The sequence below is a fragment of the Piliocolobus tephrosceles genome, chromosome 7 (genome assembly GCF_002776525.5).
Source record: "Piliocolobus tephrosceles isolate RC106 chromosome 7, ASM277652v3, whole genome shotgun sequence".
Taxonomy (NCBI): domain Eukaryota; kingdom Metazoa; phylum Chordata; class Mammalia; order Primates; family Cercopithecidae; genus Piliocolobus; species Piliocolobus tephrosceles.
Window position 1 is genome coordinate 139,076,798 of NC_045440.1, and position 26,106 is coordinate 139,102,903.

At 36.9% G+C, this 26,106-nt stretch overlaps 1 protein-coding gene across 2 annotated transcripts in view; it reads left to right on the forward strand.

Moving 5' to 3' along the window:
- Window positions 1-26,106, forward strand: part of KHDRBS3 (KH RNA binding domain containing, signal transduction associated 3) — a 191,972-nt gene that overhangs the window by 74,415 nt on the left and 91,451 nt on the right. For both annotated transcript variants that reach the window (XM_023223514.2, XM_023223524.2), the window contains exons 3-4: window positions 14,109-14,225; window positions 20,208-20,354. In XM_023223514.2, the coding sequence (XP_023079282.1) occupies window positions 14,109-14,225; window positions 20,208-20,354 (264 nt within the window). The remainder of the gene's footprint in view (window positions 1-14,108; window positions 14,226-20,207; window positions 20,355-26,106) is intronic.

Below are 26,106 nucleotides of genomic sequence, written 5' to 3' on the forward strand. Positions count from 1 at the left end.
ACCTTTGTTAATATAAAAAAGATTTCAATTTTTTGGGGAAAAATGTGCCTGAGGTGTTTACTCAGGAGGCATTTTTGTACTGGGATTGTGATTTTCAAGGTTTAGGGTGCTATGTCATGCCTGTCAGTTTAAATTAGGTTTATTAAATTTATTAACTTGATCATTGTTTTTTTAGCCTCTAAGCATTCAAATCTGTGTACATACTATGTGCAGTAACTTTGTCTTAACTGGCAAAAGTTTCTAACGTTAAAAGTTTTTCTATAATCTGAATGTTGGGAATGTGATGTATTTGTTCTCCTCGTATAAATGGTTAAGTTAAGGATCTTTGAGAGATAAAACATGTCTGTTCCTGAAGTTCAGGGAAACTGCCTTGTTTGAAGCGGGCTTGCATTTTTTCCTTGTAGTATAGTATGTCATAGACAATTTAAAACCCCTTAAATTACTACTTGGTAGAAGCCTATTCCATGGAAATCATCATGGATTTACAGATTTCCTAGGATAGTAAATATTTTACAGTCATAGACATATGTTAAATATTGCCATTTTTGTTGCTCCTGATTGATTTTCAGAGACATAATATTTTTTCAGATAATTTATGTGAAAATGATTTTTGATGTTCACTTGGTAATTTACCTCTAGAAATAAAGTGATAATGTACATGTATGCTAGTTTTTTGTATCCACAGTGCCAAAACTAATCTGGTTGTCTTAGACCGTTGCGCTGCTATAGCAAAATACTGAGACTGGGTCATTTATAAAGAACAGAAATTTATTTCTTACATTTCTGGAGGCTGGGAAATCTAAGATCAAGCCACTTGCATTTGGTGTGTGGTGGGGGCCCTCTTGCTGCCTCCTAGCATAGTAGAAGGCGGAAGAGCAAAAAGAGCCTCAGCTAATTACCTTAGCGCTTTTAAAAGACTTGAATCCATTCATGGGGGCAGAGTCCTCATGACTTAAGTGCTTCCCAAAAGGCCCCACCTCTTAATTACCCCCACAGTGGCCATTTTCAACATGAATTGGAGGGGAAACATTCAAACCATAGCAGCTGACTAGTTGGGATTTTGAATCTTGTTGACGTCAAGGCAGCCTGATATTAAAAATAATCACTTAAGGATACATTTATTTACTGTGAGTCGCCTGTGGTATTCATTAAATCTTGGGCCTATGATAAAGTAGAAAGGCCACTATGGATTATATAAATTTAGAGAAACTGATTGGCCCATAATGGCCATTGTTTTATGATGGACGGTTCCCTTCTACTTACTCATTTTGTCAACCCACATCTTGTAGTGGGAACTGGAAGGAAAAGAACCGGTAAGCGGCAGCAGGAAGAGTAAATCTTCAGAAGCTACGTTTGTCCTGTTCTCAGAGGCTCTGGACTTGGGTCTTGCTACACAGCCCCTGTCTGTGAGAATTGGGAAGTTATTTAGGTTGGTATTTACATATATGACAGCATTTCAAATGTATTGTGGAGGGAATTTAAATCTTAACGTTTGCTCTCCTTACAGTGCTTGATTATTGAGGCAGAAAGCAACACTTGAACTTAAATTTGATAAGTGAAATCCAAAAACAGCCAGGCATATACTGAGGGGTTCCTGAAATAATGTAGTGATATTGTTTGGGGGCGTATTATTATCATTGGTGTTATTTTCCTGAGCCAATGAATAATTAAAAATTTGATTATAATCCTTACATACAGGCCCCTAAAATTTTTATTACATTTAAAAGACTAGAAACAGTCTATTACATGTACGTTGGTCACAAAGCAGTAAATTTAGAAATTAAAGTGTGTGATGAATGTTGTTATATTTAACTCTGTAATTACGTCTCTGCTTACTTTGAGGTAAGTCATAGAAGATACATCTCTATGTCTATTGCTGAGCCAAAAAGTAACAATATTGTTAGTGCTTCAGCAATGTACTGCTGGGCTTATGTATCTTGGATATTACTATACTGATTATTTTGGCTCTGGGCTCCATAAGGATCACCAAATTGGACCAACTGAAAATTGCATGACTGTACTGGTATTGGAGATAGGAAACGTGAACAGAACATAATCCCTCTTATCTAGGATGCAGTCTTTTGGAGGAAAATGGCAAAAATTCATGCCGAAGACTGAACTATAAATTTCCATTAAAAGAAATAATCAATATGTAATTACATGAAAAATGGACACATAATACAAAGGCAGACTGAGAATCATGATTATAGAGAAAGAAGTCAGGCTTATAAGCTAGCCCAACCTGTGCTTTCTGGCACTGGGTGTGTCACCTGTCTCTATTCCGACCGTTAGACCAAATGGCCACTGAACACACTTCCACTTGGATATCCCACAGACATCTTAGAGATTTGCCATGTCCATATCTCAACTTCATACCTCCTTTTCTTGGCCAACCTTGACTTTTTCCTGTGTTCTTTACTTGAGTAGATTACAGACAGCACATGTATTTGAGTGCCCGTTACAGATACCAGAACGGAATTTTTGCCTACACACTTCTCCCTCATTGACCTGCTTGCCTCCATCCTTCAGATACCATTCATTTACTTTCTAAATTAATTACCATCTATCTATCTTTATATTTCATTTCACTCCTTAATTTAGAACACTGTCACCCCTTACCCTGTCTATTGCAGGAGATTATTTGCTGTATCAGTTTCTTGCCTTTGATTTTAAATCTTCCATTTCATTCTCCCCACTTGTAGCCTGACTTTTGCAGTCTGGGATTTTCTGGATTAACGATTTCAGGTTTATGGGCTTCATAGCTTGTCCTCCACACACCTCCTCCTGGAATATCCAACCTTGAGCAAATGCAGATAGCAAGTATGTAAGATAGCTTATTTCAGATTGTATATTACTTGTGTGTGCCTGTGGGTGTATGTCTATGCTTATTTTGCTCATATTATATTGTGGAAAGTCGCTTGTACACTTCATTGATCTTTAGCATTACTAACATCTAAATAAGTTGGGCTGTTTATCATTTAGAAATAGATATTAGGTTAAAATTACAGTCAATGGAGCAACACCAAATAATCCCAACCACTACTAATAATACCTAGTGATCTATAGTTGGAAAATTAATATATTTAAATAATAGTATTTATAACTGTAATATATTGTAATCTCTGCAACAACAACAAAAAAACAATAAAAACCTTATTGAATAGTGCCATTCAATTTGGAGGAAAAAAAGCTTTAACTCCACAAGTATTTGTTGAGAAACCATTATATAGGAAAAATGGTTAATTAAATGTGGATCCTACTTACTCTCCAGTAATTCATAACCTAATAAGGGAAACGATAAATTTTACTAAATAATATAGGATAAAAATTGAATTAATATTACAAAAGTAGAGGCACAGCATGGAATTTAAAGGAATGATGGAGAGTTATTTCTAGAGAAATAATTACGGATGAAATTAAATTTAGTCTTTAAGAATAAATTCAGGACATTAACAGACATGAAGGAGAAGGGTAGAATAACTATCGGGCTAGAGTGACTTCATTATGGGAAATAATGGATCATAACATTTGTTTAAATCATAAGGAATATATTCTGGAATGCCTTCAGTGCTTTACTTGGGTGTGGAATTGTATATATCTAGATGAGAACCCTGAAATACTTGCAATATTGAAATAAACAAACACTTAAACACAAGTTTGGAATGACTTACTCTTAGGACGTTAAAATGCCCATGTAAAAAGTGATTGTTATTTTCAGGGATGGTTATCAGAATCTTGAAAATAATTTTGCAATGCTAAGCTCGACTCAGTTAGCAACTATGCTAAGAAACAAGTGTTTTGTTTCTGAGGAAGCTACTCCATTTCATGTGAATGCCATGGTCCGAAGTACATTGTTAGGTTTACTATTGTTTAGAGTTTGGCATTTACTACACTGATATAATTCAAATGAGATCAGAATCCTGAATACCAAGAGTGGGAATTTATTTAAGTAATCATTGTGTTAGTGGTCAAGTTATTAAACTTAAAATGTCCCATTGAGCTAATAAAGGTATTGATCTGTTCTTTCATTTCAAGAGAATAAAGAGAAAATAAACCTTGTTTGTTCTCCCTTTGTATTTTTGTCCTTGGGCAGGAAATAGGTAAGTGTAGATTATAAACTAAAGATGTTCTCTGACAGTTTTTGTTCTCCCCAGTAAAGTATAGAAAGCAAGTCCTTGGGTGGTGTTCTCCAAAGAGGGGTGCATGCTTTCTAATACAATTAGGTGCTGGGAAAATACAGTAGAACTTCTGTTTACGTGTAGACTTCTGTTTGTGTGTGTGTACACACACAGAATGGTTTTCTGTGTGCAAGACATTATTCTAAGCACTTTACTATTAACTTATTTAATCTTTATAATGTGAGATGGACATTATTATTTCCTGTTAACATATGAAAAACATGGAAGAACACAGAAGAGAAGTTGAGTAACTTGCTAAATGTTACTAAGTAGCAGGTACTTGAACCCTAGAAGTCTGACTCCAGAGCCTATGCTCTTAAGAAATTAAACTTTACTAATATTTAGTGCATGGATTAATACAGTACCCTTACATGACTCATCTAAGTCCAGTTATATGCACTTTGAGACAGTATCCTGAAGTGAAAGGGGGTATTCCACAATGGATCTCACAAGGATATTAGTATTAGATAAACAATATAAATGTGTTTTGCTAGATGAGGGTCTGAAGTAGAATGTAAAAAGGAGGATATAAAGAATTTTCTAAAAAAATGTTTAGATACAGTACAAGATACAGACAGTTCTCGACTTACATTGGTTCAACTTAGGATTTTTTCACGTTATGATGATGTGAAAACAAAACACCATTTAGTAATTCATTTACTTCGAGTGTACTGGGGCATACGGCTATTCATATGTGCCTGGTTGCAGATTTATGGGTTATATTAGCTAGTTTTAATTAAACATGTCCTCCAGTGGGCAAATATTACTGCAAAAGACACTGTTAATTAGAGATTGTTGATAAATACAATCTAAATTAGTGAGAAAACCACAGAGCTGATACTTCTTTTGTGCCTAGTACAACTCAGCCTTATAAAAAAATTAAAAACAACTATGATCCAGTTGGATATGACAAGAACAGTCTTCTCAATCGGAACTATTTCTCTGTGTATAGTAGTGTTAATGATGAATCTCTTGGCCTAGGTAAGCATTGCAGTATTAACCAGTGATAGGACAAGCATATGATTTTTAGATAAATACGTGTGTGTATACACACACAGTACCCACTGAAGGAGCAAAAGTGTAAATGTGGGTGGGGATAATTCTTACGTTGCCTAACTTAACTTTACTGTGGAATATTTGAGGTAATAACCTATAGGTAGTGTTTACATTTGCTGTCACCATGGAATGTACTGATGGACCTGCTTTCTGGCCTTCTTCCTTTCTCACAGTTTCTTAGCTGTTAAACTGATTTGAGATATATACTGATCCTCAGCTCACAGTGGGGTTTTTGCCCATCAAGCCCCTTGTAGGTTAAAAATAATTGTAAGTCAAAAATATATTTGACACACTTAAGCTACTGAACATCAAAGCTTAGCCTAGCCTGCCTTAAATATGCTGGGAACACTCAGCGTTAGCCTATAGTTGGGCAAAATCATTTAACACAAAGCCTATTTTATAATAAAGTCTTGGATATCTCATGTAATTTATCAAATACTGAACTGAAATTGAGAAACCAGAATGGTTGTATGGATACTGGAAATAAAGTTTCCTACTGCACATGTTTTGTTTTCACACCATCATAAAGTCAAAAAAATCCTAAGTTGAACCATTGTAAGTCGAGAACTGTCTGTATCTTGTACTGTATACAAACTTTTTTTAAAAAAATTCTTTATATCCTCGTTTTTACTTTCTACTTTAGACCCACCTCTAGAGAAATAAATTTACATTGTTTATCTAATACTAATATCCTTTATTTTACCATTCTTCTCGGGTGTCTTTTTTAACATTTTTAAATTAAACACTTAGAACTTTAAGCTCAATTACAAGTCCTTGTTGGCCAGTTAGACCCCATATACCAAAAATGTGCTTCCTTTCATTTCTGCCTGTGTAGTTAGTATATTCTAGGTTTTGTTTTAATTAACGTCTTGGGTAGTGATTAATACTTTTTGGGCATTAATTTCAGTTGGCATTTGTCATTCACTTCTGTATGCATGAAATATCGCTTGCCTGTCATAAGTTAGTGCTATTCTAGACAGTCATTGGGGTACAAAGATGAGTAGGATAGGGTTTCTGCGCTCAGAGAAAGCACCACCTGGCTTCCCAACTTAGGAAAAAGGCGGCGGCAGGCAGGTAGCTCGCCAGGCCTTAGAAAAGACCGTAATGTTTGAGGGTATTAAAATTTGACTTTTTGATCAGTGATGCTTTGTCATTTTTATCAGTGGTGTAGTGTACATATTGTGCTCTGCCCCCACGACCACACATGCAAGCTTTCAGGCCCTGCGTGGTGCCCTTCCCAGAGTTTGTCTGACTCTGCATCTCGCTTACCTGATTGCATGCAGCAGAACTGACACAATGCCAGTTCCAAGTCTGAGCTTTAAGAAAGACTTCTAGCTTCTGCTTTTCTCATCTTGGAAATCAGACACCATACACAAATCTATCATGCTGAGGCTACCATGGTAAGTGGAAGCTTAAGATACTCAGGTGAAGAGTCAGGCAAACCAGCAGAAATCGAGGTCCCCCCGAGAGCCACCACTAACTCATGAGCCCGTCTGCCCCCAACAGTGCCAAAGTTGATGAACTGTGAGCAAATAAATAAGACAGTTATTTTTCAAGATCATTCAATTTGGAAGTAGTTTCTTATGTAGTAGTGGATAACCAAGATAGCCTTAAAGTGGAACTCTTCTGTCCCTAATTTTCTCATTGCCAAGTCAGTTAACGTTGTGTGAAAATCATGTAGTTTATACCTGTTACTTGCAAATAGGGACTCATAATTTCTGTAGAATATAGTTTGTTCTGAAAAAAGTTTTGATGTCTTTAATTGAATATAACATTATGGTCTTTATGGGATAGAATAGTTATTATATATTTGTATGTGTGTTAGGTCAAGAAATTTAACTCAATTGCAAAATGCTGTATTAGAAATTTTCTTTTTTTATCCTATGGGTCACTTAACTTTGCAGAATGTGACTTTTCTTTTTAAATACCAGAAGGTATCCCAGTCCATTTGTGCTGCTGCCGTAAAATACTTGAGACTGGGGAATGTATACAGCACAGAAATTTATGTTCTCACAGTTCTGGAGGCTGGGAAGTTCAAGGTCAAGGCACTGGCAGGTTTTCTGTGTGGTGAGGGCATGGTCTCTGCTTCTAAGATGGTGCCTTAAACACCGATTCCTCCTGAAGATTAGGCTTTTGTTCAGGAGAAGGATATAGGATAGGTGGGTCTGGGCAGATTTCGCCAATCCCTTATCCCCCATTAGCTCCCCAGAGGAAGTGGTTTCTTTATTCTCTTTAACTTTCTCTGTGAGTGCCTGGGGGCTAGAAGGGATTTTTTTTCAGAAAAAGCTTTTAAGAAGGTTTCAACTTTTCTAATTGGGTGGTTTCCAGGGCTTCATACTCTCATGCTGGCCCACCCCAGATGAGCAAATGCTTGAGTTTTATTCCTCCCTGTAGATGCCTGGACAGAGATACCTACAGGGAGAAATAATTTTTGCCCAGGGACTTCAGTGTTAATTTGCTTTCTGTACAGTTTTTTTTTTTTTTTTTTTAATTGTTTAAAGGGTGGATATGACGTTCCTTCCAACTCTGTACGTCTGAAATGAATGTGCAGTTCTTGGAGCACAGCAGTTTTGAGAAGCTGAAAAAAATCCCGAATGGCTAAAATTAAAAGCAGAAATGTGTTGAGGCTAGAGAGGTGAGCCAGAGCTTGCTCGGGGAGGGCTTTCCACAGCAGTAGCAAAACATTGGCACTCAGGTTCGCAGGACAGTCACATCGTTGTATTTTAAGCAGAGATGTAATATGGGCAACTTGTGTTTTAAAAAGACCTTTCTGAAGCCGGGCGCGGTGGCTCAAGCCTGTAATCCCAGCACTTTGGGAGGCCGAGACGGGCGAATCACGAGGTCAGGAGATTGAGACCATCCTGGCTAACATGGTGAAACCCCGTCTGTACTAAAAAATACAAAAAACTAGCCGGGCGAAGTGGCGGGCGCCTGTAGTCCCAGCTACTCGGGAGGCTGAGGCAGGAGAATGGCGTAAACTCGGGAGGCGGAGCTTGCAGTGAGCTGAGATCCGGCCACTGCACTCCAGCCCCGGTGACAGAGCGAGACTCTGTCTCAAAAAAAAAAAAAAAAAAAAAAAAAGACCTTTCTGTTGATTGAAGGAAATGGAAGTGGATACAGAGAAAAGACTCTACAGTGGTCCAGGGAGAGGAGATGAGAGCCTAGACTAGGGTGGTTGTGGTAGGACTGAAGAAAATGGACAAGTTTAAGAGATGTTTCGGAGGTAAAATCGTTAACATATGACTAATTAGATCATTAAGATGTATTAAACGCCCTCTCTATTCATGTTGGAGAGATAAAACGGTGAACACACAGGCCTAGTCAGTGCCTTCATGCAGTAGGTGGCAGGCTTCAGGCCTGAGTTGCTGTGAAGACAGTGGCTCCATTTGCTGGGCTAAGGGACCCTGGAAGAAGAGCATGTTTGAAGCTCTGGTGGCGGAGTTTCCACGTTCAGTGTTGAGTGTTGTGTTAGAGGTCAGTAAAATAGCCCTTTATTATACTAATCAACTTTTTGGTGAGCACTCAGTTATGGGAAACCTTTTAATGGGGACCATGACATGTTCTTGAGATTTAATTGTTTATGAAATGACAGCTTGCTTAACTGTAATTGCTCCCCAAGGAACAGTGTCATGTCACAAATATAGTTTAGATCAATTAAAGCCAGTTCAGAAAGGCATTTGATCTTTGCCAGTGAATAATATAATTAATGTAGCTTATACATCATGCAGTGAAACTCAAATATACTTACTATATGTTGTTATACCATCTTCATAATCACTCGAAAACCAACTCAGGGTATGTGACTTTTCCTGATTAGTGGAAACAAGCAGTTCAGCTAATCTTTAATGGAGAAAATAATGGGTTAGGGTTAGGGTTAGGGTTAGGATGGTTTGTGTTTAAAAATGTAACATTTGTGGGTCTGTGAGAGATACAATAATTGACATCTGGAGAAAAATTATTAGTCTTAGGAATGATAGTTTGCAAATTAGTAAAATGATAATTTCCATGTAAGTGAACAAATAACATTAATAAATGAATATTAATATTAATAATGAATATGTATTAATGGACAAATTAGATTATTTATACAAATGAATGTTAAAATGTATTTTCTTATTTCTTACTGTCTTGCAGATATAGTCTTAAAATAAAAAACGAATCAGGACATGGATAAGGAGAGACTATTTGAAAAGGTGATTGCAAGAGCACAGAAAGGGACTATTGGCAATAGGGAGAGGGGTTATTAAAAAGGGAGAAGGACCTGACCATGAAAACTGTGGGTTACATCTCAGGAATCAGGCAGAAAAGGGCTTTCCTTTCATGGGTGAAGTGATTGAGGCCAGAACGGTGTGGGGCAGTGGGATGAATGGGTGGCAGTGGCAGGATGGGACGGTGATCAGACAACACTACCCCGAGCTTGGCTTGTTTTCCAGAGGGTCCTTCTGGTAGAGCTTGTCTGCTGGTTCAGACTGAAGATGGGTCAGAGTTCAGGGGTCTGAAGAGAGAAGTGGAAGCAAAGTTTAACTCAGGATATGTGTCTTTTTCTGATTGATCAGTGGAAACAAACAGTTCAGCTAATTTTTGAGGGGCAAAATAATGGAAATTTTAAGGGTTTGTGTCTGTTCTTGCTGTAGGTAAATAAAGGATCATCTGTGAGTCTTATCTAAGTCATGTGGGTAAGAGTGGTCCTTTGCAACAAGCACTTTCCAGAAACACAAAAGGGTGGGGAGATTTCTTAATCATCACTGTTTTTAGGTGCACAGGGCTGCTCAGGTAAAATTCAACATTGTCACAGTGCTTAGCACTTTATCTGATATTTTAATCTTCATAATAACCCTGAAATGTAATGACTTTGATAAGCCACACCTGGAAATTATGCAACTGAAGACTAGAAATGCTAAGAAGCCACTGTGTTCACATTGCTGATAAGATGGGGGCACTGTGTGATGACACCCCTTCAGAACCCATAGCAAGTGGACATCAGGAGGTGTTATGGGACTAATGGCAAATACGAGAACTGTGCTGCTTTCATTGTTTATTGTTTGTGTCATCCAGAAAGTCCAAAATACATACTCAGTCCATCTGTTGGTGAGGCCTTTTCTTGTTGCGAGTACTGTGACTAGCTTGAAGGATTTTTCTTAAAAAAACAAGAAGAAGAAGCAACAACAAATAAAACCTACCTTAGGGTATCCTATAGAATGCATGGAGGAATTGAACTTGCAAACGGAGAAGACAGTAATAAGGACATTAAGCCTAGGAAATTGTCTATGGCTTTTCCCTCTAGCAGTATTTCTTACCCGGGCCACAATTGACATTTTAAACAGGACACTTCTGTGAAGGGCGGGACCATCTCTTTCTGATGTCCGACATTATAGGCCTTTGCCCATAAGTCCCAATAGTGACCCTAGTCATTGTGACAATGGAATAAACATGCTAAATATTTCTACATGTCCCACAGGGAGGTGATGCAATATCGGCAGTTTGAGAACCTGACAGAGCAACCAAGCACATTTACCATTATTGTAACTCAGCCCTCAGGACATTCAGTAGCCACATAATTAGTTCTAAATTTCAGAATCTCTTGACTTCCAGTCAAAGACCGATTCCTTGGCCGATCTGGGTGGCCTGGGCCAGGTCATGCCATTTTCAGTGTGGTGGCTCCCTTGGTAGCCTTGTCCCACTTGCCATAGGTTCTGAAGGGGAGGCAGTTCCAGAGAAGGTGGGTCTTGTTCAGATAAAATTGTATATATCCACAACAGTTAAATTCATCTATTTATTACTTACTAATTTGGCATCGAGTATACACAATCTGCTGGCTGCTCTTGTGGGTGATTTTCATATACTTTCTTACTTAATTCATGCAACCTGCACCCGCAGTAGGTAGTATGATCTGTGTTTTGTGGATGAAAAGTCTGAGACTCGGGAGGGTTAATTTGACTTGGGAGATTGAACTAACTTGACTACGGAGATAATGGTTGAACAGAGTTAAGAGGAAAAAGAAGGGAAAATAAAAGTGTTTCTGGTTGTCACTGTATTCATTTATGTACTTTTTGTGAATAAAACACTAACAGAAGTGGAAAAAATAACCCCCTAAAGGTATATAAAAGTCATATAAAATGCTTTTTCTTTTTGCCTAGAATGTCAAGTGACCTTTAATCAATCATATCTCTCTGTGGACTTCAGATTCTTCCATACAAAATTAGATGTTTGGATTGGATGGTTTCTAAAGCCTCTTAATTTTTATCACTTGGGAACTATTTAACCACTTAAGATGCAAGATAATTATGACTATTTGACTATCAAAATTTATTTTTGCTCCCTTTTTGAAACCTATTAAAATAAACATAAATGAAATAAAAAGGCATAAATTTATGAAGATCACAAGAATGGGCGAGTGAGACAATTGGCAAATGATGTCTATAAAATTTTGGTGCTTGCAAAATAAATAGATAAATGGTAATGGAGACCAGAGAAAGCAGAACCCTGAGCTGGCAGGCAGAGAAGAATTCAGCCAGAAACATGTTCATTACTGTGGGAAAACTCAAGCGCCCTCAGGTATTGTAGATAGCAATTACGGTAAAGGTGGATTTATGGAGTAGAACTGACAAGAGTAGACTTGGTTGAAAGGTATAAGAAGTAGTTAGATCACAAGATGTTCTCATCTTATAAAACCAGGCATCTGCCCCTCCACACTCTAGCAAAAGACCAGAGGTTTCTTGAAGAGGTTGAATTGGAGAACTGTGAGGCTCTGAGACACAGACAGGTACAACTGAGGATGAGGGTGAGATGTCACACTGAAAATGAGGGAATTGTTTCCTTTAAAAGTGTGTCTGCTTAGTGATGGGATTAGCAGTATTCTGGCAGCTGGGCTTAACACCACCTCTTAAAAAGTTGAGGAGTTTCTCTTCAGGGAAGTGCCTCACCCAAGTGAAAAGAAATATAGATACTGATATTTCAGTAGCTCTTGATAAAATAACTCAGCTGCCATATTTACAGTGAAAACTACACTTGCCAAGTCCCATGTATGAAGACAGAACTTCCAGTCAGCAATCCTGAATTTTTAAGAACAGATAGTAGAGGATTACCATCCTCTACTGAGAAAATCCCATAAAAGAGAAAGAGACCAGCTCACAAAATGAGGAAGGGGAGACTCTTGGAAGAAGCAGATACTTTAAACTCCAAGGTGGGGACTGGCTGCTGTCGTTGACATCTTCAGAAAGGATGAGAAATGTCATTGTTTCCACAAAATATAAACAAAACACCATAAAGAAGAAACAGCTATAAGACAGTCCTATTCATAGTTAAACATTTGATAGCAAAAATGAAGGAATCAGTAGGTAGATAGGAAATGTAGTTAAATTCTCCAGAAAGTAAAACAGACACAAATAATAAAAGAGAAATTTAGAGAGAGCAATCCATCTCAGGATGTCCAAGGTCCAAATAATAGAATTGTCAGAAAGATAATAAAAGTGAATGGGGAGCTAGAATCAGGTGGGATTGTATGGTCAGTACCCAGTCCCACCTGATTCTTGCTCCTATTTACTCCACTTTTTCCACCCTGTAGTAGTGTTGGACTTTGTAAACTCTACAAGTATAACTTTTATATTTAAAAATATTTTACTGAAAATGACATTTTAACAAGCAAAAATAATTACATGCAAAGATTAAAAATATATATTTGAGTTTTAGTTGAAGACCAATACAATTAAAAGTGGGAAGGAAAAAATACCATTTAGATTTTTTAAAGTGCTAAGTACTTATTTCAGGAAAATTACTTCAATTGCCATAGTTAGGTAAATTGAGGAACAATTTTCTCTTAGAAACAGCAGCGCAGCAGTGGCATGGATCACAGAAGAAGTGGCTGCTATGTGAGTTTGTAATCAAGCATCTTGCCAAGGCGAACAGCTTCCTCCCTGCTGATTTTCTATTTGGAAGCAAGAAGTAGTCATGATTTACCTTAATTATAGCAAGGCTTTTAAAAATTGTGTGAAATTCCTGATTTTTTTTTTTTTTTTTTTATTCAAGATGTATGTATTGAGTGTCTGTTATCTGGCAAGCATTGTTTTAAACAGTATTTATATTGACTTACTTAATCATCAGAACAGCCCTATGAAGTTAGGTCTTGTTGTCATTCCTATTTTATAGATGAAGAAACTGAGGTATAGACAGGTTAGGTAACTTGCCCCGGGTTACTCAGCTGGCAAACAGAAAAGGCTAGGTTTTAAATCATGGTAGTCGGGTTACAGAAGGCATACCCTTAATTAATTCACTACTATTCTGCTTGTTGAATAAGGAACCCCAGACACCCAAGGTTAAATAAATGGCCCACATTCCCATAGCTAGTTATTTTAGAAGCAATAAATTTTGTTGTAAAGCTTCCATTAGCCACCGAATGCTTAAGAACTCATCTAGGCCAGTCCTGTCACTGATTGAGTAACCAGATCTAAGGGCTGACCAGGTAGAAGAACCAGGTATTCCACAGTGAGCGGTGTAGTGCATGTTAGAGACACCTGCTGTCATTTTTTCTCACCTACGTTCTCATCCTGTAAGTGTTCACTCATGGTGATATTCAACGTGTGCTGAAACAGTTAGGATAGCAACCAAGGAATTCTGGGAAATTGGCTTCATTCACAGTTGTGGAATATAGCCTTCACTGAAATAAATATAAAGAAATATATCAGGGTTTTTTATTTTACATTTAGCCCCATTTTATGTGGTTTGTGGGAAACATCATATTTTGATGCATATAGCAGGAACTTAAATATTTGCCATTAATCAGTGATGTGTAGAACACTACAGTGTTTCTTAATGTTCAAGATTAAGAAATTTCCTTCAGATATAAATGCTACAAATTTGGTTGTTTATTTTTCCTAGTTCAACTTTGTGGGGAAACTTCTGGGTCCACGTGGCAATTCTCTGAAGCGTTTACAAGAAGAAACCTTGACAAAAATGTCCATCCTTGGGAAAGGTTCCATGAGAGACAAGGCCAAGGTAATATTAATGATAGAAAATGGCTAAGTTGTGAGTTATGTGATATTATGTACTCTTATATTATCCACTGTATTCATATATAGTTACATAAGGGGATTCATTTGTGATACTGTTTAGAAAATTGAGTCACTCTGGTCAGCTTCAGAATATGTAGTAACTTAAACTTGCATCTGTAACATTTATAGTCACACATTAAATAAAAGCATAATACTTAAAGTTTTGATTGCAGTTGTAATATGTCACCTTGTAGGAAGTAAGATAACATTAAAATTGTTGTGAAAAGAAATAAAAGCTATCTATAGTCTCATCATTACTGTTTGCATTTTAGATTAGTGTTTTTGGAGTCTTTTTTTCTGTGCAGACATTACATATAGTTGAGTTTATAATGTATATACTTTTATTATTTTTGCTTTTTATTTGATATTGTATGCCTTTTAGAATGTTATTAAAAGTGATTTTAAGTGTTTTAGTAATTGCTTATTGTTCTAACACATAATTGTTCTACTTAGATGTATTCACATTAATAGTCATGTTTTTTAACCAGCTAAAAATACTATTATTTTTATTGATCATTTTCTTAAATATGCCAATTCTGAAAGGAATTTTCTCATATCATAATGTGTGTCACTTACATTGTTTTCTAAAGACACATGCTGTTTTCTCATTATTAAAAGATTTACTGAGAACCAGATCCACATTGAACGATCACATACCTTGAAATGTTGAACAGTGATATTTTAAACACAGATGATTTCAACGCAATCCAACATCCTCACAAAAAGGCTAAAAATAGCTTTTATAATAAAAATGGCCAGTATTTGTTTATTGAACTGCCACTGTGAGTTAGGCACTGTGTGAAACATTTTACATGCATTTCTTCATGTTATCCTTGGAAAAATGGTGGGAGATAATATTTTCCTCATTTTACATGTAAAGAAACTGAGATTCAGAGAACTTGAGTGTATTATCTGGGTTAACTTGAGAAATTTTTTGTTTTCGACTAACATGGTTAATAAACCCATGGTTTTCTGACACCAGCACCCATATATTTTCAACAGCAGTGGAAAACATGACATGTATCAGATTTTTATGGGATACTGTTTAAAAATACAGATTCCCATACCTCTACTTGTTTAGGGTAGAGCCTCAGAATGAATTTCAGTGGGTGTTTGAAATGATTCCAGTGCATGGCCTGGTTTTTTTAATTACTCACTAAACATTGCTGTCTTAAATTATGACTTCAATTCCCGGACTCATCTATTCTGGCAGTAGGAGAAAATGAAAACATATTATTTGGCCAGTTTGATCAGAAATTATGTGTATTTTGCAGGAAAGTTCTCTACCCTTGCTGATATCTTAGTTCATGCTCTAATAAGGCCATCTGGTAATGCACGATATGAGCAGTGAAACCCACAAGCAGGATTCCAGTGTCCCACTTACTTAGTTTGTTGCTAAGGGGGTTGGTCGGAACCACTGCTTGGTCAGAAGCAGTGTTTTGTAACATACAGTGGTGGTAATCAGGGCATCCACCAAGAATTTTACAGGTAGAAAGGAAACAAGAAAGGCAAAGCTTTATCTGGATTGTATGCCCAAGTTAGCAGCAAGTGCCTGACTACCCATATAATAAAAGGGATCCTAAATATTATCAGCTTGGTGTCAGGGCTTGGTGGGCCTTCCAGATTATATTGTCATATCAAGGTTCTCTGTTGTTGGCATATTGGACACACAGCATGTCAATAGCCAGTCATCCTTTTTGACGGGATCTGTATTATGAAGTAATGCAACTTCCCTCCTAGCCACCGTGGCCATTTTGCTGATGAGCACCTTGAGTTGCATGGAGACTGCTGGGGAATAAGGTGCTCTAGCATCTGCTGCAATGAGTCCTCTTGACTATCTGGCTGAATGCCTGCTCTGCATTTGCATGGGACACCCTGTTTTTACATGCTTGGCCCTCTTTTCCAGATCATTTATCACCCATTCACTGATTTCTTTCATTTTTATGTCTTTGGGAATCAATATGGTGATTCTGCAAGTGGCTGATTGTATATATTTCATCAAGACCCTCGGGAACCAGGGAGGGGAGTAGCATACATTGTGGATTTAGAATCCACTGAACCCACTGTCAGTGTACTGGGACCAGAAGTCTCCTTACCATCTAATCCCGTAAGCCCCAGTCTGCTTGGTGGCCCTCAGGGGAGTGGCGTTAGGTCAGAATCAGTTCTGTTAATTCTTCAACTGGCTAAGTGTTTCCTCTCCTCGGTGTAAAGTCACTCTAGTAAAATGTCCCAGATGCTTGCTGGGATCTGAGAGTCAGAGAATTTGAATATATTATCTGGGTTTATTAGAGAAATTCATTGTTTTGGGAGGACTAGGAGGAAGCTCACACACTAGGAAATACAGTTACTGTATGCGAGCAGCCTTTTCCCTGGGTTTAACATAGCTCTCTTGTTCTCTGCATGTTTGGTTAAGCAGAGATTGATCGTAGGCCAGGAGATGATAAGGAGGAGGAGTAGTGAAGCGTGAGAATTGTCATCTCCCTTCCAGGAACTACCTCAGCTGTGTAAACAACATGGGAAAAGGATCACCAGACAGGCTTTTGCCTTGTGGAAGGCTCTGTGGCATTTCACTATTGGAGTACTCAAAGTTGTATGAATCCTCCCAAATGTCAGTTTGTTCCTAGGTTTAATTTATTCTTAGGTTTTTGCTGTTATCCAGACAGTGTCCTGAGTCTCACATAAGAGACGGCTGGGCATCTGCATTTTTATTCAGCTGCACACAGACTTGAACTCTGCATCTGTTTGTTGACCCCGTCAACCTGTGGCTGCAAACAGTGCACCCTAGCTTGCTTCTGGCTGCTCTTTGGGCCTGAACTGTTAACAACATAAAGCCCCCAGTCTGTCATTTTCTCTTTCAACTCTTTTCCATCAGCTTTGTCTACCTCTTGCCCACTTGTACTCCCCTCCTCATTTTGTCCCATACTGTGCTGTAGCCTCTGTCACATGATCCATCAGTCATTCATTCAAAAGCATTCATCTGAGGGTGACCACAGATGATCATTTAAGTGACAGGTTTGCAACTTAAATGGATACTGGCCGGTCACATTGGCTCACGCCTGCAATCCCAGCACTTTGGGAGGCCAAGGCAGGGGGATCACCTGAGGTCAGGAGTTCGAGACCAGCCTGGCCAACATGGTGAAACCCTGTCTTTACTAAAAATATAAAAATTAGCCGGGCATGGTGGTACACGCCTGTAATCCCAGCCACTCCAGAGGCTGAGACAGGAGAATTGCTTGAACCCAGGAAGCGGAGGTTGCAGTGAGCCGAGATTGAGCCACTGCACTCTAACCTGGGTGAAAGAGCAAGACTCTGTCTCCAAAAACAAAAACAAACAAACCAAAAAAAAAAACAAGATTATACTAGTATCCCATCTGCTGTATTATCGTCACTGCCTGAATTCTTGAATATTGATTTCAGTTGATCCTTTTTACTAGTTTTAGTTTTCAGAAGTTATCAGTTAATATGTTTATTTCTAAAGAGATTCCCTTATTTTAATCTCATCCTTTTAGATTTTAAAAGTGTTCACTATTTAAAATCTAATGTGAATATAATTTATTTTCTGCATTTATTTGCTACGTTTATGAAATTATGGGGGTCATTACTGATGTATATCAGTTGGTTGCATAGCATAATAATCATGACAATGCTCTGGTCTGTTGAGCCTTCAGTTTGTGCCAAACTTCATGCTGGATGTTTTGCATACATCATCTATACTATACAATAATAGAGTAAATAAAATGATAGTTATATAATAATTATCATTACTACATTTATCATTTACTGAGTGCTTATTAGGTGCAAGGCTTCATCCTAAAGATGTTTTTTTTCTTGCTAACTCCTTTATTACCATAACAGCCTTCTGAGATAAGTACTATACTATTATTTTCCCCACTTAAAAATCACCCCTTTAAGATGAGGGTAATGTAACCTGCCCAAGCCATACAATTAATGTTGGATTAGGGGTTTAATGCAGAATTTCAACATCTATGTTTTTCTCCAAATAACACATTGCCTCTCATCATTAATCTATAGAGTAGTTTGGTGATAACTCCTCTCTCTATGGAATTGTACCATGGCTACAGCTATGGTAAGAAAGCCTCTCTGTCCAGCTGAAGTTTGTGATAGAAATAAAAATGCTTGAATAAGAATGAACAATTACAATCTTTCATTAAAATCATTATTTTGGTACTCTATTAGAAAAGGATAAATGTTTGTTTCAATAATTTGTGTTTCAGAGATGAATTGCTGTACATAGAATCCAATTTTTAAAACTTGAGCAATGAGAGATTCAGATCAGATGGTTGAAATGTTCTAATTAGAACAATGAAGAGTTGGCGTAAGATAATGGTTTTTACAGTCAAAACAAATTTCAAAGGAAATTTATAGAATATTGTGGCAGCTTATATTTACATGCATTCCCTTATGTTTTTTCCTTTCATTCAGTTTTTGGCCTACTTCTATTAATATGGTGGAAGCTAGCATGTATTGGTGCCTACTATATGTTAGGCAGTGTGCTAGGTAGTATATACACTGTCTCCTTTCGCCAGCATTTGTATAAAGCTGTCCCTTGTGTTCTCAGTAGTTCTGCATTAATATACATGTGCTACCAATAAACAGGTTTTGCAAATTAAGTATTGGATTACATGCAGTCTGTCTAAACTCACATGGCTAGGATCGGCATAGCTGAGATGAAAGTGTAGCTGACTAAATCCCATGCTCATTTCCTGCTCTGTGTATTAGTCTTTCTTTTCTTCGTAAGAGTTCAAATAGTCAAGTAACAGAAGTTGAATCCTTCAAGGGTGAAGTCAAGGCTTATGTGCCTCTAGCATTTCATCATTGGCCTCTTGCTTAGTTGTGAAATTAAAAGGTGGTATTGCCAGGAATTCCTGGGTTTCTCTTAGTTATGGGATAGCCTTTTTGGGAGACTAGAAAGATTTCTTATCTTTTGTAAATTAGTCTCAGATTTCTGTTAATCTTAATCTGTCTGATATTAACATGGGAAACAAAGACAAATGGAAGACTCAGATTCTGAAATGAGGACCTAACATTGAAGGTTAGTTAGGAAAAGGCAGGGGAGCAAAATCAGTAGTTCCTTAAGAATCTGTTTTTTCTCCTCCTAGTTTTCCTCCTGCATTTCATTATGGAAACAAAGATTAAAAACTTTTGTCATAATTGTGTAAAATAATGTAATAAAGTCTTTCATTTTGTTTTATTCACTGTTTTATTCTCAGAATATAGTGCTTGGTATGTAGAAATGTTTTTTGAATGAATATGTGAAGGAGCAAATTGACATAGCAATGAATGAATGTTTAATCATTCATTCAACAAATCTTTGTTGAACATCTGTATACCAAGCACTTTTCTAGACATGGAAAATGCATCACTAAGCAAAGCAGTCACAGTGTCTGCTCCATGGTAATCACTTTTTACTAAGAGAAAATAGACATGTTTTTTAAAATAAGGTATTTCAGATAGTGGTAAGTGCCTTGTACCAGCATCACAGACACACATAGCCAGTGTAGAAGTGAGCACGTGAGCTCGGCCAGGTTGAGAAGCACAAAGGAAACATGGGCAGCTGCTGCTGAGAGTTGAGCAAAGGAGACTGGAGAAGGTGAAGACAGCCTAGCAGTGGAAGTGAGCAGATGATGGAACTCCTACAAGTCAGCATCTGGAGTGGGATGTTATTCCAGCAGCAGTAGGAAGCCTTTGGAGTGTGTGTAAAAGCCTGGGAATATCAGGATCACATTTATAGCTGAAACCTTCTTTTCTAGAGTGGTGTCTACTGTTGTGTGAATTTTCTGTGACAACCGCGTGCCAAATGGATTGTTTTTATTTTGGGGGATTAGTTTTTATTTACTTATTTTTTATTTTTTCATTTCTTACAATGACACGTTTTTAAATGTGATTTCCTTTTTCTTTTTTCCAGGAAGAAGAGTTGAGGAAAAGTGGAGAAGCAAAGTACTTCCATCTCAATGATGATCTCCATGTTCTCATTGAAGTGTTTGCCCCACCTGCAGAAGCTTATGCCAGGATGGGACATGCTTTGGAAGAAATCAAAAAGTTCCTCATCCCTGTTAGTACAACTTTTCTTGATTGTTAACTTGTACTTTAAAGACTTTGCTTTAATCCTTGATAATTCTTGTCTGTAACTGTTGTTTGCATAGCTCCTTTTCTGCTGAAAAGCTGTATGGACATAACCTCATGTAGACCTTACAGTGTCCCTGTGAATTACTGGGCATTATTCCTTCTTTATGTATGAGGTGTTGGAATTTCAGGAAGATTCAATAATATGGCCAAGGTTACGCAGCTAAAAAACTTGCATAGCACAATCACTAGTTCAGGTTTTGAAACACTTTTCCTACGATTTTATGTGACACTTTACAAATTTTTTGTTCTCCAACGCAAAACCGTTAGTGCCTTCTGCGTGCCATGCACTGTGCTTGGCGTTGGAATGCAGACTTGAATAAAAGCAGTCCCTGCCCTCGTTTAGTATAATATATTATGTAATTTAGAGGGAAAGAGAAACATCAATAGATGATTTCAGTACAACATGATAAATATAGTAACAGACATAACCAAATGAGCACAGAGGGGATGGGCTATTTAGCTGGCTTCTGCCAAGTACTTGGGATGTTTTGTTAAAAATTGACTATCTGTTTTAACCCTTGCAGACGCCTTGACATTGCTAAGGATGTGACAATTTAAAGGGAATACATCTGTACCTCTGTTACAAAAATTGATTTAAGTCTTTTGTGTGATTTGTATACTCTTGATAAAAGGACTTTTTATGTCATTTGCATGCTCTTGGTAAAAAGAATCATAAAGTATTCAACACTTTGGCTCTGCAGACTATTTTAGAGAAACTGACACATCTGTCAAATAGTTCTCTGGATGAGACTGTCTTCGGTCATCCTAGGCTAGTTTGGTGGATTGACTTACATACTACAGCACTTGTACTGTGATTATATTATCTGTGAGGAAAACAATTGTTATATTTATAGGCAAAGGATATTTAAATCACTTTTGCCTTTAAAAAGCCAGGACATGGAATTGCATTAAGTATGTAATAACCTGGGAACTGAAATGGCTAGTATTTTCTTTAGTTCCCATGAGCAAATATGACAATCTATTTCTTCATTTAGTTTAAAAACAAAATTTCTAAGGGCTTCGCTGTGTGATAGGCAGATGTGAACTAATAAAATACACGATCTCTCATGGAGTTTCATGGCAAAGTCAGATATGAATCAGTTTTTCATACAAATGACTACGAAACTGAAACTCTGACAAGACCACAGCTAAGGAGAGGTATATGTTTTGGTGATGATGCAGTGTGGCCCAGGCAGTGTGCATCTCTAGCCAGGTGAGACAGATTCTGTTTTCCAAAGATGGCTGCAGTAGCACCTTTTATCCCATGACCTTCACAGTCCTTCCCCAGGGGTAGACTCTGATTTCCCTCACACCGAATCTGGGCTGCCCAAAAGAATCTTCTCCTACTGAAGGTCACCAAGATTTTCTGTTTTCTTTAAATGTGTTTCAGTATTCTCTCACTTAAAATCCATTTTGAGTTAATTTGTATATTTCAGGTCTCTAAATTTATGTTTATCTAGATGGATATCCAGTTTTCATAGCACCATATGTTTAAAAGACAATCATTTCCTCATTCAGTACCTTAGTACCATTGTTGAAAATTTACTAAACATAAATGTAAAGGTTTATTTCTGCACTCTCAAATTCTTTTTCATTGATTTGTATGCCTACTCTTAATACCAATAGCATGCTCTTAATTACTTTAGCTTTAAGTAAATCTGGTAATCTAGGTTGTGTAAATTGTCCAACTTTGTTCTTTTTCAAACATTTTTTGGCTTTTCTGGCTTCTTAGCATTTTTATATATGTTTTAGGATCAGCTTCTTAATTTCTGTTTAAAAAAAAGGCTGGCTAGGATTTGATAGATATTATATTGAATCTATAGATCAGTTTGGGGATAATTTTCATCTTAACAATTTTGAGTTTTCCAATCCAGGAACATGAAATGTTTCTTCACTTTTAAAAAAGATATTACAAAATTTTTCTCAATAGTGTTTTATAGTTTGCAGGGTGTCAGCCTTTTCCTTTCCTTTTGCAAAATTGATTTGTAAATATTATATACTTTGATACTATTGTGAGTGCAATTTTTAAAATTTCATTTTCAGATGGTTACTAGTGTATAGAAATACACTTGAGTTCTGTATATTGATTTTGTATCTTGTGATCTTGCCATGTTTATTAGTTACAGTGTGGTGTTTTTAAATAGAATCATTACAATGATTAAGAGGAATCCTAATTAGTGGAATACAGGAGCATGTCATCTGTGAATAAAGACAACTTAACTAGCTCCTTTCCAGTATGGATGCCTTTAATTTTTTTTAATGTAATGTTGTTATTCTCTTCTGTTCCATTCCACTCCATTCTGTTCCTTATTATACTGACTAGAACCATCAGTGCAGTGTTGTTTCTAAAATTAGGGGGGAAAGCATTCAGTCTTTCACCATTGGCTGTAGGTATTTTTATTGCTGCTCTTTGTCATGTTGAAGAAGTTCTCTTATATTTCTCATTGTTGAGAGTTTTTATCCTGAATAAATGTATAAATATGGGTATTGAATTTTGCAAATCTTTTTCCTCCTGAGATGATTGTGTGGTTTTATTCTCCTTTATTTTGTGAATAATAGTGTATTACGTTAGTTGATTTCAGTTGTGAAGCCACATTTGCATTCTGAGGATAATTCCCACTTGGTCATAGCATGTAGTATTCTTTATGTGTTGCTAGATACGATTTACTAATAGTTTGTTAAGAATTTTTGCATCTGTAATTATGAGGGACATTGGTTTGCAGCACAGTATTTTTCTGGAGTCTTTTATATTAACTTACACTATTTTGGGTGCCCTTCATTTCTTCCTGTGGATAGAGTTGCCATATGGTGTTATTTCTTTTCAGCCTGAAAGTTTTTCTTTAGACTTTCCTGTAACCTAGGTCTGCTGGCAAAAAGTCTTTTGTTTTTCTGGGAATGTCTTTATTTCACCTACATCCAAAAAAAAATAGATAATATAATTATTGATTGATAGGTTTTTTTTGTTTCTCCAGCACTTTGAATTTGCTGCTTTGCTGCCTTCTGACCTCTGTTATTTTTGATGAGAAGAGTCATTAATCATTGTGCTGTTCTCCTGTGTGTAATCTGTTGTTTTTCTCTTGCTGCTGTCAAGACTTTTTTCTGCCTCTGGTTGTCAGCAATTTGGGTGTGATGTACACGTTTATCCTATTTGTTGGCTAAGCTTTGTGCATCTATAGGTTTATGTTTTTCATTAAATATGGAAAGTTTTCAGCTATTTAAACTTTTTCTGCCTTTCTACCCTCCACCACTCCCTAATTATAGTTACATGTATGTTGATACACATGCTGGTGTCTCGTGGATTTCTGAGATTCAAGATTTTTCATCCTTTTTTCTTCATGTACCTCACTCTGGATAATTTTAATGGACCAGTCTTCAAGTTAACTAATTCTTCTGCAAACTCATAGCTGCTATTGAACTACTCTAGTGAATTTTTCAATGCGGGTAATATGCTTTTTAAATTTTCTTGTGTTGCAAGTCCAATATCTGGCTCCTCTCCAATACAGTTTCTTTGTACTGCTTTTCTCCCCGTGAGTATGGGTCACGTTTTCCTGTTTCTTTGCATGTTTCTTAGTTTTTTGTTGAAAAGTCTGTTTTCAATAACATATTATAGCAAACCTGTAATCTGATTTGTTTTCTTCCCAGAGGGGTTTTTGTTGCTGACAGTTGTTTTTTTTTTTTTTTTTTTTTTTTTGTCTTCTATTTCCTTAATAATTTAGTTGGAATAAATTTGCAGCCTGTCTTCCTCATAGTTACAGCTAATAATATCTCTGTTAATGTGTTTTGTTGTTGTTGTTTTGTTTTGTTGCTTTTATTTTTAAACCTGGTCTGCTAGGGATGTTGTCTGTGTCAGCACTGCTTAGTGGACCGCCAACGGGAGCTCGTGTTCACACAACTGTGTTAGTGAGGTTTCCATCCTCTGATGATGGAGCTGTGTGTGTACATAGGGGAGTGGAGCTAAGAAGACTCTCGTCGTGTCCACCCTGGCTTATCTGTTGCTCTGGGATTCCTCCTGTCTCCCCTGCATATATGTGTACTCACCTTCAGGAAAGGTTGTATGGAGAGCTTTGCCTCATTCTCTTCTTGCTGTCCACGCACATAGCCTTCCATCCAGCCAGCGGAGTGTGGCGAGCTTTTCCAGACTGTCTCATTTCCTGAATCTCTGTCCAATTTCTGGCTAGCCTGATGGTCCATTTCTTGACGCCACCCAAGAGGGCAATACTAGGTTCATCCTTTTGGCAAGCAGGCCAGACTCTCATTTTTCTTACTTGAAATGTAGTACTTTTTAATGAATAAATACATTGTATTTTCAGTTTACTGTGTACCTTTAGTCAGTTTTCAGACTCCTAAAATGGTTACTTTGAACCATTTCGTCAGTTTTTGTTTTGCTTTGTGTGGGAGAGGCTTTGCTGAGCTCCTCCCTTAGCTGTACCAGAAGTTGCATGTCCTGTTAGTAACTTTTGTGTTTAACTTACGTGATTTTGGACCTTGTTCCTATGAGCAGATGCAGTTTTATTTCATTCTTTTTAATGTCTGCGTAATATTTTGTTATATGCATGTTTCAGAGTTTATTTAATTGGCCCTCACATAATGAACATTGAAGTTACTTCTTAGAGATCACAATACAAACAGTGGTCCTAGGATTAACCTTGGACATAACCGTTGGCATATTTTGGCAAATATATCTGAAGAGTAAATTCCTAACAGAGAACCCACTGAATTTCTATGAGTTACTTTTAATCCTTTCATTTAAAAACTTTTTCTCCATTCTTCAGGCTAACATATATTTGAATAGATTCTAAGCTCACTGAATAGTCAAGTCCTGCTCACACTTAATCACAATTTTAATGGCTTTTCCACTTTTTACAATTCATGATGCTGTTAATGTTGTAACAGTTTCACTTTTCAGAAGGGGAGTTAAAAATGATATTTTGAAATGCAAAATTACAAAAATAAGTTAGTCTGTAAGCTACTAGGAATGATTTGCATTCTCTACTAATTTAAAAGCATTTTTTCAAAGACCAAGAAAATTCTAACTATAATGGTAATGTCAGCAGGGTCCATTCGACACCAGGAGAAACAGTCACCTAGAATTTTAAAAGATTGCCTCAAATCACATAGCTGTGAAGTTCAGTTGGTTAAAAAAAAAAAAAAATTTAGGCTTAACCTCAGATGCGATTGATTCAAATTCCATATTTCTTAAATGTAGTTTTTCAAAGACGGTATTTTAAATGGACGTTATAGTTTTTGTGATACTGTTAAAATCACCTAACCTTACTTAGAACAGTATTTTTTAATGTTGTTTTTGAATAGGGCTTCGACTGTGTTCTTTTTACATGAATCTATTTTAACTTCATACAATTTAGTATTATGCCTCCTAACTTTTCACCAGGTCAAATGTTTACCATTTATATAGCACATTATATTTAGAGCTTTACAAATCACTTATTTAGAATATGCTTTACAAAGTATATGTTAATCTTCACACATTTTCAGTAAAATGGCTGGTAACATACTAATAGGCTTATTTTAGAGAGGTTGGAATAATGATGGAAAGAACCAGATGCTTTCCCTGAGGTCACAATACCGGAAATAAGTCAGGGAAGTAATTTATATTTACAATAAAATATTGACTCCATTCTGAATTTTCCTTGTCAATCACACTGTATTGGTCCTCATTT